At 44.6% G+C, this 14414-nt stretch overlaps 1 protein-coding gene across 1 annotated transcript in view; it reads left to right on the top strand.

Annotated features, from left to right (window-relative positions):
• The window catches only part of PLBD1 (phospholipase B domain containing 1), a 51668-nt gene that overhangs the window by 18595 nt on the left and 18659 nt on the right, over positions 1–14414 (top strand). The window contains exons 3-6 of the mRNA XM_065417412.1: positions 1494–1577; positions 3153–3291; positions 7871–8032; positions 11987–12131. Of these exons, the coding sequence (XP_065273484.1) occupies positions 1494–1577; positions 3153–3291; positions 7871–8032; positions 11987–12131 (530 nt within the window). The remainder of the gene's footprint in view (positions 1–1493; positions 1578–3152; positions 3292–7870; positions 8033–11986; positions 12132–14414) is intronic.

The raw sequence follows: 14414 nt of genomic DNA, 5'->3' as shown, positions 1-14414 counted from the left end.
AAAGCATGAAGGACTTAGACGTTTCATTAAATATCACAAGGCAATTAAAAAAAAATCACTTGAGTCCCTGAACTCCTTCCTCCCTTGTATCTGATCTCTGATTGTGCAAGGAGGCCGGGCCTCTCAAGAAGCTACAAGTCCCTGATTCTGCACTGGCTTGGTCAGTGAGCAGCCTAGAGATGCCACTGGTGTAAAGTCTGCCCTATGTTGCTGGACATTCACTGGGTGTGGCAGATAGAGGGGTCTGTCAGAGGGCTGGTTACAACGCCTTGATTACCTGCCCTGGCCCAAGCACTTATTAGAGCAACCTGGGATCTTCTCTAACTTGCTTATCTGGCTATCATCCCCAAGGGACCATCTGCCAGCTGGAGGGTATTGCACTCTGGCTATTCCCCTTCCCTGTCCCCAGCATGCCCCCTCCGCTGGGGACTGAGGGGAAGGACTATGTAGGGGCCCACTCTGCTGGTTCTCTGCCTGCTGGGGGAATCCCCAGAAGGGCAGTTATGGTGAGTCTCTGTTTCCTTTGTGCCGCCTGAGTGGTACAATGGGAGCAGAGCAGAGATGAGTTTTCTGCTTACAAGGGACGTAAGTGGTGCATAGGCCCTCTGCACAGGAATGCATTTCACCCTCGGAGAGGAACTGGGAATAAGGCCTGCAGATCTTGCAAACCTATTCCTCCCAATGAGGGTTGCCCTCATGGTGAAATGACTTAGGATTGTCACAGGCTTTAACAGAAAGAAGTCTGGCCTTGTGACAAGTGCTCAGCATGATCATATGCAACACAGGTTACCTATTTGGCTCTGATGTATTGCTCTCAATGCTAGGCGGGAGCTCCCTACACGGATGAGTGGCTTAGTTCTGCTCACTCTGGATCCCAGCAAAGCTCCTGGCAATTGCCATCTATTCCTCTTCCTCAAAACAGTACAGCCAGAGAGAGTCTTTGGTGCTCTGGAAGTGTGCAGGACCCTTTCTTCCCTCTCTAAATATACCTTTTTTGCATAGATATTTAGCTAATCCATTGAGGAAGAAACACTTGGTTAATTGGTAAGTAAAACACTGTTAGATGTCAGTTGAGTTTTTCACAAGCTATGAAATCAGCATCCACCTGATTGCTTTCTTGATCCCAAATGGGATCATCTTCCAGTAAACCATTTGTGTCATACTTTCAATTAATGTGCTAGGACATCCAAGATGCTACTGCCCTAAAGTATGCTTGAAAACAGAAGTTTCATTATAGGGATACTTTAATCTCATCTTTTTCCATTGTAAGACAGTTTGAGTGGGTGGTAAGCTATGCCATTTATACTCTGAAAAGTCTCTTCTTATTACATGCATCATGGTTTGTCTTGCACCAGAGATGCGAAGCTAATACAGTGATAAAGAAACAGCTGACTTGCAAACTGTGCTGCTTATCTGTTACTATTCACGAAGCCAGAATTAAAAGAAATGAAAGGAAAATGGCAGAAAATAACTTTTGACAATTATTCTTTCAGGCGTATGTATGACCATACTTCAAACCTGTATCCGCAACTAATTAAGAATCCCACCGTTCTAAGCAGAGTTCAGGAGTTTATGGGGTATGTACTGAGTTACTAGAAATGTGATTCTTGCATTCATGGCTTAGAAATAAAAGAATGATGGAATCCTCAGGTCTTTCAGCAGAGTTTGTTGATCTTGTTTGTATGCTAAAGAGGAAGTATAGGCTCCTTCTGTTATGATTATATACCTAACAAGAATAAGAAGTTCAAACATATATTCAGAAGGGAATATGCCCTGTTCCCCATTCTGTTCCTTCAAAGAGGCATTTGAACTAGCACTGCAAACAGGTTTAATTAATGCCAATTAACTCACAAGCTTACTGTATTCAATAACTTTATGGACAAGCTTGTGTACTGAATACCACATTGGACTATCTCTTGGCACCTGTAATTTTTCCATATATATTTCCAACTGTAGACATTTTGTATAGCGTATATTCTATAAGGTCAAGTACATTGTATGTTAGTTACTAAGTGCTGGAATCTGTCACTTACACCTGTGAGAATCAGGAGTGACTTTGTTCAAGTCAATGGAGTTACACTAGTATAAAACCGGTGCACATGGGAAAAGAACCAGGCCCTAAACTGGGAGGCTCAGCATTTGGCCTACCTTATTTATTTCCTTAGGTTCATGTGTTGATATAATTTCTGTTTTCTTTCTTCGACTACAAATATTTCTGCAAAACCTCAGCCATTTCTGTAAGCTGTGCCTTTTGCCCATCTTGATGCTAGGAAGCGATGGCTCCACGGGTAGCATGCTTTCAGTAGTTCTAGACCCCACACTAGGACTTGTGCGTTGCTCATGCTGTTATTGCTGCACATATAAGTAGTGATCCCTCTCATAAGGTACTACATTAAAGGCATTTTTTTTGGCCGGTTCAAGCAGAAGTTAAGGATCCCAATGCTTCTTTACTACCCCTCTAACCCCCAGCCCACCTTTCCTCAATGAAAAGAATAGCAGGAAATCACTATGCCCTGGCAAACATTCCAGGTGAAGTTTTATGCTGCATCTCCAAAGAGACTCAGCACAGCAGGTGCAGGCCAGAGAAGTGGAAGTGGATGGGGGTGAAAGTGGCTTTATATCGCCATTGAATGGCCCAGATTATGGATTGCTGTGGGAACTGATCTGCTTTACTGCAACCTTTGCTGGGCTGCTTATAGGCTGCTATACAGTACAGAAAACCTGTAGCCCTGAGAGCTATGACCATGCCCCCAAATGTTCCCAGGATGCACACTATTCCTGAGCCCATGGGGGGCGGAGAATGGGGGCATCATAGAGCCATTTATGTCAGCCCTACCCTGCACAGCACCGGGGGAATTCGGTTGCAGTCATTTTACACTCCTGTATGCTTACCAGACTTGGGTAAAGGGGCCGGAGCAGGGGCCAGAATTTGGTCTGGCCTGTTTTAACAAAACATTGTGTTTTATGTTCTAAGCTCTGTCTGGGAGGTGGAGGGGGGAGAGACAGCTATTGCTGAGCATCATTATCACAACTACATTTGCCCATGGTTAATCCACTCTATTATTTAGTTAATTACGGTATAAAGTGGTGTTCTTTGTAGGATACATGGAATATGAAGAGTGCCCTGTAAAACCAATTTTTTTCCTTTTCAGGAAACAGGATCGATGGACCAGACAACAAATCAAAAATAATAAGGATGACCCCTTCTGGAGGCATGCTGGCTATGTTATTGCACAGCTGGATGGGCTGTACATGGGAGCCCAAGAATGGGCTAAGCACCACAAGCAAAGAGTAAGAGTGATGAAGCTCTCTAAGTGATTCTAGGGGGAGAAGGGAAGGATAGGGTAATTCAAAGTCAAAGACATAGAAGATATTTAAAGACAAGGGTCTCTGCTTACCAATTCAGCATACAAAGCTTCCATTAACATTAGTGGATGTTCGGTATGGATGATGTAACAAACAAATCTTCAGTGCAGATCAGAGAAGTGTTCTCTAAAACTAATTTGCAACTCTGTCTTCTTGAATGCTGGTTGGGTTGGGAATGATTTTAGAACGCACACTCAGATTGGAAGATTGCATTCTTAATTGGTTTGTGGGCAAATAATTCTTGGGTGTTCAAAGTGGCAAGAATATTGTGAATAAAAAACTGGGAGGTCACTAAAGCTTTCACCTTTATTTTCAAAGGTAACTTTCAAAAAAAAACCTTTGAAGCCCTGGATTTTTTTTTTTAAATTAGTCTTTCATTTTAGAGTATGTGTGACAGTATTATGGCAGAGTTGTTTGTGATTCATATTAGAATTAGTATTGGAAGTATCATTACCAAGATCCAGATCATCAGCTGGTGTAAAACAGTGTAGCTCCATGAACTTCAATAAAGCTACAATAATTTACAATGGCTAAGGATCTGTCCCAAAATGTCTAATGCATTTCACACAGTGAAAGCAAGGACTTCAGTAACTGACTTTTTAATCTTTGCCTAAGAACTGCAAGGAAGTGGGGAGGTTGGGGGTGGTGAATGGCAAAGCAGAAACATTTAAAATAGTAAAGCCCTTTTTTTAGGGTTACCATATTTCCACAATCAAAAAAGAGGACACTGGGGGGGGGGGGAGCCCCGCTCTAGCCCCGCCCCCACCCTGCCCCGCCCCCATCCACTCCCTCCCACTTCCCACCCCCTGACTGCCCCCCTCAGAACCCCCAACCCCCTCCTGCTTCTTGTCCCCTGACTGCCCCCTCCTGAGAACCCCCCACCCTAACTGCCCCCAGGACCCTACCTGTCCCCTGACTGCCCCGACCCTTATCCACACCCCCACCCCATATTCACAGCCCCGCCCCCAGACAGACCCCCGGGACTCCCATGCCCTATCCAACTGCTCCCCGCCCCCTGACAGGACCCCCAGAACTCCCGACCCATCCAACCCCCCCCTTACTCCCTGTCCCCTGACTGCCCCCTCCAGAACCCCCCTGCCCCTTCTCCACGCCCTGGCCCCCTTACCGTACCGTACCGTGCGGTGCGCTGGGCCGCAGGGGAGGAGGAGGAGGAGGAGGGAGGAGCTCGAGAGCTGCCGGAGGCCGATGTGAACAGCCCGGCAGGCGGCGATCTGATAAGTGGGGGGGAGGGAGACAGAGGAGGGGAGGGAAGGAGCTCTAGAGCCTGGCCGGAGGGGGAAGCGGAGGAGGGGCTCTGGCTGCCAGAGCCCCATGCGAGTGGCAGGATCCGCCGGCTGCCCTGTCAGCCGTGCCCTGCTCTGCATGGGGGGGGGGAAATCCCGGACATTTTTAGACATTTACAAATTCCCCCCGGACGCTATTTTTAACTCAAAAAGCCGGACATGTCCGGGAGAATCTGGACGAATGGTAACCCTACCTTTTTTTTTTTTTGTAGAATTTGCTTTGGGCCTTTATTGCAGAGGAGGCCAGACAGTGAAAGAGAATAAGGACAGTGTCCATTCAGAATAATGGAAAGAGACTTCTTTGTAGGCCAGAATTGTTGAGATTATGTTAAGAAAGCTTGACTCTCAGACAAGAGTGCACAAGCTTTCATAACTAGGGCCCCACCAATTTCACGGCCATGAAAAACGCGTCACGGACCATGAAATCTGTCTCCCCCGTGAAATCTGGTCTTTTGTGTGGTTTTAGCCTATATTATGCAGTTTTCATGGGGGAGACCAGCGTTTCTCAAATTGGGGGTCCTGAACCAAAAGGGAGTTGCAGGAGGGTCACAAAGTTATTTTAAGGGGGGGTCGCAGTATTGCCACACTTGCTTCTGTGCTGCTTTCAGAACTGGGTGGCTGGAGAGCAGCAGCTGTTAGCCGGGCACCCAGCTCTGAAGACAGCGCCTTGCCAGCAGCAGTGCAAAAGTAAGGGTGGCAATACCATACCACGCCACCCTTACTTCTGCGCTGCTGACTTCAGAGCTGGACGGCCAAAGAGTGGCGGCTGCTGACTGAGGGCCCAGCAGGGGCGGGAAGATGCGAGGTGGGGACTTGGGGGAAGGGGTGGATTGGGGGCAGGGGTGGGGCAGAGCAGGGGCGGGAAGAGGTGAGGTGGGGGCTTGGGGGAAGGGGTGGAGTGGGGGCGGGGGTAGGGCGGAGCAGGGGCGGGAAGAGGCGGGGTGGGGGCTTGGAGGGAAGGGGTGAAGTGGGGGTGGGCCTGGGGCGGAGTGGGAGTCAAGCACCCCCTGGGTAGAGGGGAAGTCGGCGCCTATGGTGAATTTGGTAGGGCCCTAACTATACAGCATCCTTTGGACTTCAAAGGATTTGCTGCAGGAATTCGATCAGTGTCTTGAGGCTCTCCCAGAATCCTGAAGACGACGTGTTAATTCCTGAGCAAATGGATTCATCAGAAGACTTTAGACATGTAGGAGTATGCTTGTGATGTCCCCTTTTCTCCCTCTCCCCTGTCTCCCTAGGGGGGATGCTTGTTCCAGGTTCTGGGTGGTCATGACTTAGAGCCAGATGGGGGATGTTCTAAAGCCTAGTCCTGCTCCCATTGAAGTCATTTGGAATTTTACCATTGATATCAGTGGGGGAAAGAATTAGACCAGCACTGAGCGCTTTTGAAAATCCCATGCAGACAGTATACAAGTACTGTGCTGATCCAGTCAGCAATGGTGTATGCATCATCACAATCACTTACCTTGTACACAGTGCCAAAAAACATGGCCCTTTTAAGTAGATCACTGTGAAGGGGTCAACTCACCGCTGGAGTTGCTCCTTGTGGTCAGGCATGGCAGCTCTCACCCTGTCTGGCACCCCCTGCCGACAGATGCTCTGGTCCTCTGGAGGTCAGCCTCCTCCTATGATGATCCTACAGCCAGGTCATGATTTAAATCCACCCATTCCAAGGTGACATGCAGTTCAACAAAATAAAAGTCTAGTCCTTATATCTGGTGTCCGGCTCCTGTGCTGGGCCCTGTGGTCCTTTCCCCTTCTCTGGCCTCGTGCCATCATACCAGTGGCTGGTATGGGAACCCAGGCAAACACACTACACCACTTCCCAGCCCAGGGAACCTATAACCAGCAGCCAAAGACAGCTCCATCTCACTTCTTGCTGCTGCCTCCATGGGCTTCTTCCTACTCAGCCTCTCAGGCCTTCTCCCCTGCAATCTCTCAGTCCAACTCCTGATTATTTTTGAAAGTGGTTTCTCATGTGTAATTTAATATAAAAACTAAAGTTGTCATATATACAGACAGGACCCTCTTCTGGGTACATCACACTGTTGAGTTGTTTTAAAAAAAAATCAACATTTGAGTCATCCCACTGTTTATAGACCTGAGGTACCTTGCCTGCCCCTCCCTGCCATATCTTTTCACTAAAAAATGTGAGAGGATAAAGCAATATAATAAAAGTTAAATGTATGTCTCAGCCGTCCTCCTCTAAATCACAGCCAATATTAGGGTCACCTGCTATAGAAGATCTTAGCTGTGTGGGGAAGTTTTGCTTATTATTGGAACTTTTGGCAAAAGTTTTAGTTTTGGAAAGTTTTTCCCTTCCTCATTGTGCACAAAGCAGTGTATTACATTCTTTCTGCTGATTACTTCCACTGCAAAAGCAGAATGGTCTGAATAGCTCGTGGGCAATACAGTTCTCTATTTGACTTCCATGTGAAAATAGGTAGCAATTGAGAGAATACTGTTCTCTTCTCTTCCACCTCTCTTAAGGGAGGCCAGCTTCATGGTTAGGAACAAGGCTTCATGGAAGCACTGTACTTCTTTCCTACCTAGATGCTTCCCCTTGCAAATCTCCCAGTCTTATTCCTCGAGGCACAAGCACTCTGTCACCCTATTGAGCCTTGTCTACACTAAGGGTATGGTGTTAACAACCATGAAGGATTTTCACATTTGGCTAGTATCACTAAGCTTACCTAACTCCCCAGGCATCATTTATCTCCATCCTCTCCAACCTCAGGATGTGTCTTATCAATGGGTTTGTATATACAGGGAAGTTAGTATGGAATAGCTAAACACATTAGCTATTGTGAGCTTTTTTTCTCATGTAGACAAGCCCAAAGTCTTTGTGAGACCTGAGTGCTCATCTGGGTCATTAATAAAGGCATTTAGATAAATGTACAACTGACTAAGTTTTCAAACCTAATAGTACAGTATCTGCTGACTCCGGGCTTTCTGTACAGATACAACAGGTTTTAATAATTCTTGTTAACCTCTTCTTTTCTTCCTTAGTTGTTTTCTCTGTAGCAGTATAATGCAAAGGCATTATGTGAACATGTGAATATTTTATGTAAAGGGAATAACTTAATTATTCCTTTGGGGGTGAAAGAAAAACAAACTTATATTAACAGCTGAAGTTGCTCACTCACTCACTTCTCCATCTGAAAATAATTTATTTTTTTTTTGGTCTCTTTGCCTCCCAGCCCCTGAGTGTCTTTGATGTCCGCTTCCTGAATGCAGTTGGAGATCTATTGGACCTTATTCCTTCATTATTCACGTATTCAGCAGTGGGTTGGTATAAGGGTGACCCAGCAGGCTTTGGGAGATATCAGTGGGACATGGGTCACTGCTCTGCTCTTATCAAGGTGAGGGCAACACAATTTCTCATAACTTCCAGCCCCTGAGTAGACTTGTATCATGATTATGTTGATGTAATCCTCATTATTATTTATATTTCAGGAACATGTAGGGGCCTCAATCAGGCGTCAGGGCCCTATCATGCTGGGCACTACAGACACATCAATCTTGATTCCATTTTGTTTTAACTGATACTGTACATAGATAAGTTTTCTAACAAATCATTCTAGTTCTTGCTTTTGTATCATGTTACTCTTGTATTTGGTCTTTCATTTGTCTCTAAATTGAAGTTGTTTAATATCTGAAGATGGCTAAAAGCCATGTTGGAGAGACAGATAAGAAGTTCCCATGCATTTTTTAAGGGGTACAATACATCTCAGAATGGTGGATCATGTGACTCTGCAGTGTGCTACCTTTGAAAAGGGCAGCATCTGATTTTCCAGAGCCCCAGTCTCTTGTCCCTTGGTCTGGTAGTGATCAGGAAGACTGTTGAGGCAGCGTTTTAGCCTTCTGGGGGGAGGAACGGGAGATACCTGTATCTGATTTAGAGGTAGCCTCTTTGTGTAAATTTGGGCAGTTAAAGATGCTATAGCAGGCTGTGCAACTGGTGATTTTCACTATCATCCAGGAGAAGCACTATGGTACTATGGCAATGGGTGTGATATAAAAATGGTTAGAAATTGGTTTTTCATTTCTAGTGGTGGTCTCCTTCCCTGTGCTGGTAGGGGGTTGGAACACTGCAGGTGTGGGCACAGTGCTCTGAGGAGGAGGAGGAGGGAGTGCCATCTAGATCAACAGGCAGTCTTGGTTTGATTTTCATTTTTTTTTTTAAGAGAGGTTTTGTTATTGGCCTTCGGAAGGAATCTCACTAGATGGTGTAGATGTTGGCCACAAGATTCATAGATTCGAGGACTGGAAGGGACCTCGAGAGATCATCGAGTCCAGTCCCCTGCCCTCATGGCAGGACCAAATACTGTCTAGACCATCCTTGATAGACATTTATCTAACCTACTCTTAAATATCTCCAGAGATGGAGATTCCACAACCTCCCTAGGCAGTTTATTCCAGTGTTTAACCACCCTGACAGTTAGGAACTTTTTCCTAATGTCCAACCTAAACCTCCCTTGCTGCAGTTTAAGCCCATTGCTTCTTGTTCTATCCTTAGAGGCTAAGGTGAACAAGTTTTCTCCCTCCTCCTTATGACACCCTTTTAGATACCTGAAAACTGCTATCATGTCCCCTCTCAGTCTTCTCTTTTCCAAACTAAACAAACCCAATTCTTTCAGCCTTCCTTCATAGGTCATGTTCTCAAGATCTTTAATTATTCTTGTTGCTCTTCTCTGGACCCTCTCCAATTTCTCCACATCTTTCTTGAAATGCGGTGCCCAGACCTGGACACAATACTCCAGTTGAGGCCTAACCAGCGCAGAGTAAAGCGGAAGAATGACTTCTCGTGTCTTGCTCACAACACACCTGTTAATGCATCCCAGAATCACGTTTGCTTTTTTTGCAATAGCATCACACTGTTGACTCATATTTAGTTTGTGGTCAACTATAACCCCTAGATCCCTTTCTGCCGTATTCCTTCCTAGAAAAGTCTCTTCCCATTCTGTATGTGTGAAACTGATTGTTCCTTCCTAAGTGGAGCACTTTGCATTTGTCTTTGTTAAACTTCATCCTGTTTACCTCAGACCATTTCTCCAATTTGTCCAGATCATTTTGAATTATGACCCTGTCCTCCAAAGCAGTTGCAATCCCTCCCAGTTTGGTATCATCCGCAAACTTAATAAGCGTACTTTCTATGTCAATATCTAAGTCGTTCATGAAGATATTGAACAGAGCCGGTCCCAAAACAGACCCCTGCGGAACCCCACTCGTTATGCCTTTCCAGCAGGATTGGGAACCATTAATAACAACTCTCTGAGTACGGTTATCCAGCCAGTTATGCACCCACCTTATAGTAGCCCCATCTAAATTGTATTTGCCTAGTTTATCGATAAGAATATCATGCGAGACCGTATCAAATGCCTTACTAAAGTCTAGGTATACCACATTCACAGCTTCTCCCTTATCCACAAGTCTCGTTATCCTATCAAAGAAAGCTATCAGATTGGTTTGACACGATTTGTTCTTTACAAATCCATGCTGGCTATTCCCTATCACCTTACCACCTTCCAAGTGTTTGCAGATGATTTCCTTAATTACTTGCGCCATTATCTTCCCTGGCACAGAAGTTAAACTAACTGGTCTGTAGTTTTCTGGGTTGTTTTTATTTCCCTTTTTATAGATGGGCACTATATTTGCCCTTTTCCAGTCTTCTGGAATCTCTCCCGTCTCCCATGATTTTCCAAAGACAATAGCTAGAGGCTCAGATACCTCCTCTATTAGCTCCTTGAGTATTTTAGGATGCATTTCATCAGGCCGTGGTGACTTGCAGGCATCTAACTTTTCTAAGTGATTTTTAACTTGTTCTTTTTTTATTTTATCTGCTAAACCTACCCCCTTCCCATTAGCATTCACTAGGTTAGGCATTCCTTCAGACTTCTCGGTGAAGACCGAAACAAAGAAGTCATTAAGCATCTTTGCCATTTCCAAGTTTCCTGTTACTGTTTCTCCCTCTTCACTGAGCAGTGGGCCTACCCTGTCTTTGGTCTTCCTCTTGCTTCAAGATGGTGCTTCAAAGTTGAAGGTGACAAAATGGGGAATTCTCAGGGTTCCAATTGGGATCTGAAGACTTCTGGGACACTCCCTTTTGGTGTGGGGAATGTCGCAACTCAGGAACCTTAGCTTAACCTGGAGAAGAGTCAGATATTTACTTATTGTAACTGGCTCCTGGATGAACACTGGATATTAGAGCTGAGTGAATACTTTAAAAGAATGTTATGTCAATATACATTTAAATTTTTAAACAAATTTGCTTTTACTGACAAGGTCCCTTGTTTTTGCCTTCTGTACTTTCTATTTAACCAGGTCACCAAGAGGAACATACACAAAACCAGCATATTTTCAGCTAATATTGAAGAATATTTGTAGTAAGCAAATTTTGCATTCTAAAAAAAAGTATTTAAGCAGGAAACTTGATTCTAAGTAGCACTCAGAGAACTGAAACATATCATAATACATGTGTCCAATAAAAACTAAACTAACTAATTTCAAATATTTACTACTAATTGCTTGTAAACAGCCAATTGACCAAGGATTATTCCCAGAAACGTCAGTGACTAATTTTTAACAGCTGTAGCCGGCTGCCACTGTAGGGCAGCTTCTCCCAGCTGACCTCTGTAAATTTCTCTTAGCTGGTTCCACCCAGGTTGGCAACAAATTCTTTTTAAAAAAAAAGCAAACAGAACACAAAACAAAACCTTCGTAACAAAAATCCTTTCCTCGCAGGTGCCTTGTCTGGGGTGAAGGCTTCAGCCTTCCTCCCCAACTTGGAGGCCAGGTCACACCACCTCAATCTTTTCTCCTGTGGGCTGGGAGAGGTCAGCAGGCAACCAGTGCTTCCCCTGCTCATGTTTCTCTCAGAGTGAGGCAAGAGTCAGGTTGTATGCCATGCTTTTTCCCAGAACTTATTCTGGATGGCTGAAAGAGAGGGGAGCCTTGTCCCACCTTACACTGCAAAGCTCCTGATCCTAGGCCCTTAAAGAAACTGTAGCCTAAGTTTCCCGAGACACTATCATCTTTGGACCACTTCTTCTCTCCCAGCAGCTGCATCCATCATTTCCTGGGCCCTTATCTGCTCCAGAATTCCTGGTCTCCCAGGCATCCCATCTCTGGCTTTAATGGGCCAGTATGTCCCATTATAACAATAGATTCAAACTTGATAGTCTGATGATTCTTGAACAAAGGCAAAATCCATCCGATGGGTTATTTGCAACAAATTGTTCTTCCACCTCTACTGGTGTAGAATAGAGAGTGTTACAATGATCAGGATTACTCACTGTTCTGCTTCTGTTTTCTAGGTTCTCCCTGGATATGAGAACATCTATTTTGCTCATTCCAGCTGGTTTACATATGCAGCTACGTTGAGAATATATAAACATTGGGACTTCAACATCACTGATCCAAAGACGGTTACTGGTCGGATGTCATTCAGCAGTTACCCAGGTAACTGGGGTGAGAATAGGAAACCTCATACTCTGCGTTCATAAATGCATCCATGTCTGTATGTGCCTTCTCCACATCTCATTGACTTGTGGACTCTTATAGACAGGACACTGTTACTATAGGCACCGAGGCTGACCTACCTTAATATCTTAGAAGCCAATAGAGGAAAATTTCTTGCAGATTTATCGTTTTGAATGTATCCTTTAAAAAACAAATTGTCTGGGATGGTGTTCTGAAGAGTACTTGTTAAATATTCTGCAACCCCCTGGCGCAAATATGGTTCCTTATGAAAGAGTTTGAATTCTACTTGCTTGGTACATGTTCGTCTGTATTGCTGATATTTTCCCCACCCTACCCAAGCGTAGCCCTACAGTACTAGTGTGTCTCTGGTGATAATACAGTTTTGAACACTTCACTTTAGTGGCTTGACTGATACTAATGGGATTACTAGAGAGTATCAAATTGACATTATCTTTGACATTTGGTTGCCAGTTGTCAAATTGATTTTTCAATCTCCTTTTTGATTTGTGGAGGTGGGGTGCGTGTTGGGGGAGGGCGGTTTTACCTGACCAACGAACTTTAAACTTACTCTCCCTTCAGAGGATGGACTTTTTTTCTTGTTCTTTTTGTGTGCTTCATGTTTTAGTTATGTAGCTAAAACTACTTATAAACTACCACAGAAAGGTTTGGCAGCACATCTCATTCTCCTCATTCTAGAGCAATGTTAGAAAGTGCCAGTTAATGTTAAAATGTGGACTCTTGGTTTAAAAAAAATGGGTGGGGGTTCAGATGGATGGGTGGTGGGAATGATTCTAAACTTCAGGACTTGAAAAAGTAAACAAAATGCAAAGCTGTTTGTGTTCGTATCCCACACGTTTGAAGCTGAAATTCAAAACTTAAAAAAATGATTTAAAAAACAATGGTGGAAATGGGTACACAGGCGGAGGCTATCTAATTCTGAGAGAACTGTGGCCATCAATTTGTTTAGCTGAGGATTTCAGTACTCACTCCGGTTAGTTGGTGTGTTTCCCTTGCAACAGAAACTGAAGGGTCCTCAATGTCTCTACCTACAAACATCAATAACCCTGGGGTGGGTTGTTTTTTTTTAATGACATTTGAATGAAATTGAGGTTGAGGGACTGCTTGTCTTGTGGGTCCTCTCTCTTCCCCAATGGTCCTTAAGCACCACCTTCTCTTAGAGATTTGGGCTCTCATCTTTGAGGGGCTACTGAAGTCAGATTAGAAAATTTCCACCAAATTATCTCCTTTCAGTAGTGCACTCTAGCAGTATTAGGAAGAAAGTCTCTACAGTAATTCCAATCCCCACTGGCAAAGAATGGCACCCAGTCTGTGTCACCTGTTGTGAAGGAAAGGTACTGTCTAGGTACCCAAACAGACAGAAGGCTAAGGCCCAACCTGGATCTGAGATCTCTCTGAAAAGATGTTGTTGAGAACCATTGCACCCTTTAGAAGGGGAGATGGAGCTTACATGTGTACAGACATACTCTCTGTGCTTCAGATATGGGACCAGAACTACCAATTTAAAGTGTTGCCATTTGGGCTGGCATATGTGCCAAGTGTTACAAAATGCTTTGCAATCTTTGTGGCCTCTTCACACAAGACAGAAATGTGAGTCTTCCCTGATTTGACCAATTGGCTTGTCAAGCTTCACCTTGGAAGATATCAAAGAATCAGCCACCGAGGTGCTGGTATAACTAGGCTTCATTCTAGAAGACCCGAAGTCTCAACTTGTTCCCCAGAGACAGTCAAAATCGCCAAGAAATGTTGTAGACATGGCTCCTCTTAAAGCTTTCTTGTCCCAGGACAGACTCTGATACAACGATCTGGTAGGATTTGCCATTACCAGCAAATTTCAGCAAAGACCATGCTACAAAAGTTAGGTGTCATGGCCACAGTGAGGTTCCTGGCACCCAGGGTATGTGTCTACATGAGAGAAATTCAGCGGACTCTGAATTATGGTGTAGTATCACATGCCACTAAGAGAGCCAGATCCAGTGACTTCATCAGTTTGCACTAGCTGACAGTATGGCTCACAGACTCTTGCACTTTTCCAAATGATGGACAACAACTGAGACGCAGGCTTGGTGGCAGTCTAGGGACATCCTGCAATAAGGAAAACTTCCAAAATCTTCTGCTGCAAGTTGCAGTAATGTGATGGAGTCTTGTACCAGGGCCGCCCAGAGGATTCAGGGGGCCTGGGGCAAAGCAATTTTGGGGGCCCCTTCCATAAAAAAAGGTTGCAATACTATAGAATACTATATT

This window comes from Emys orbicularis, chromosome 1, assembly GCF_028017835.1.
Source record: "Emys orbicularis isolate rEmyOrb1 chromosome 1, rEmyOrb1.hap1, whole genome shotgun sequence".
In the NCBI taxonomy this organism is placed as follows: Eukaryota; Metazoa; Chordata; order Testudines; family Emydidae; genus Emys; species Emys orbicularis.
This window is presented reverse-complemented; position numbering and strand designations above follow the sequence as displayed.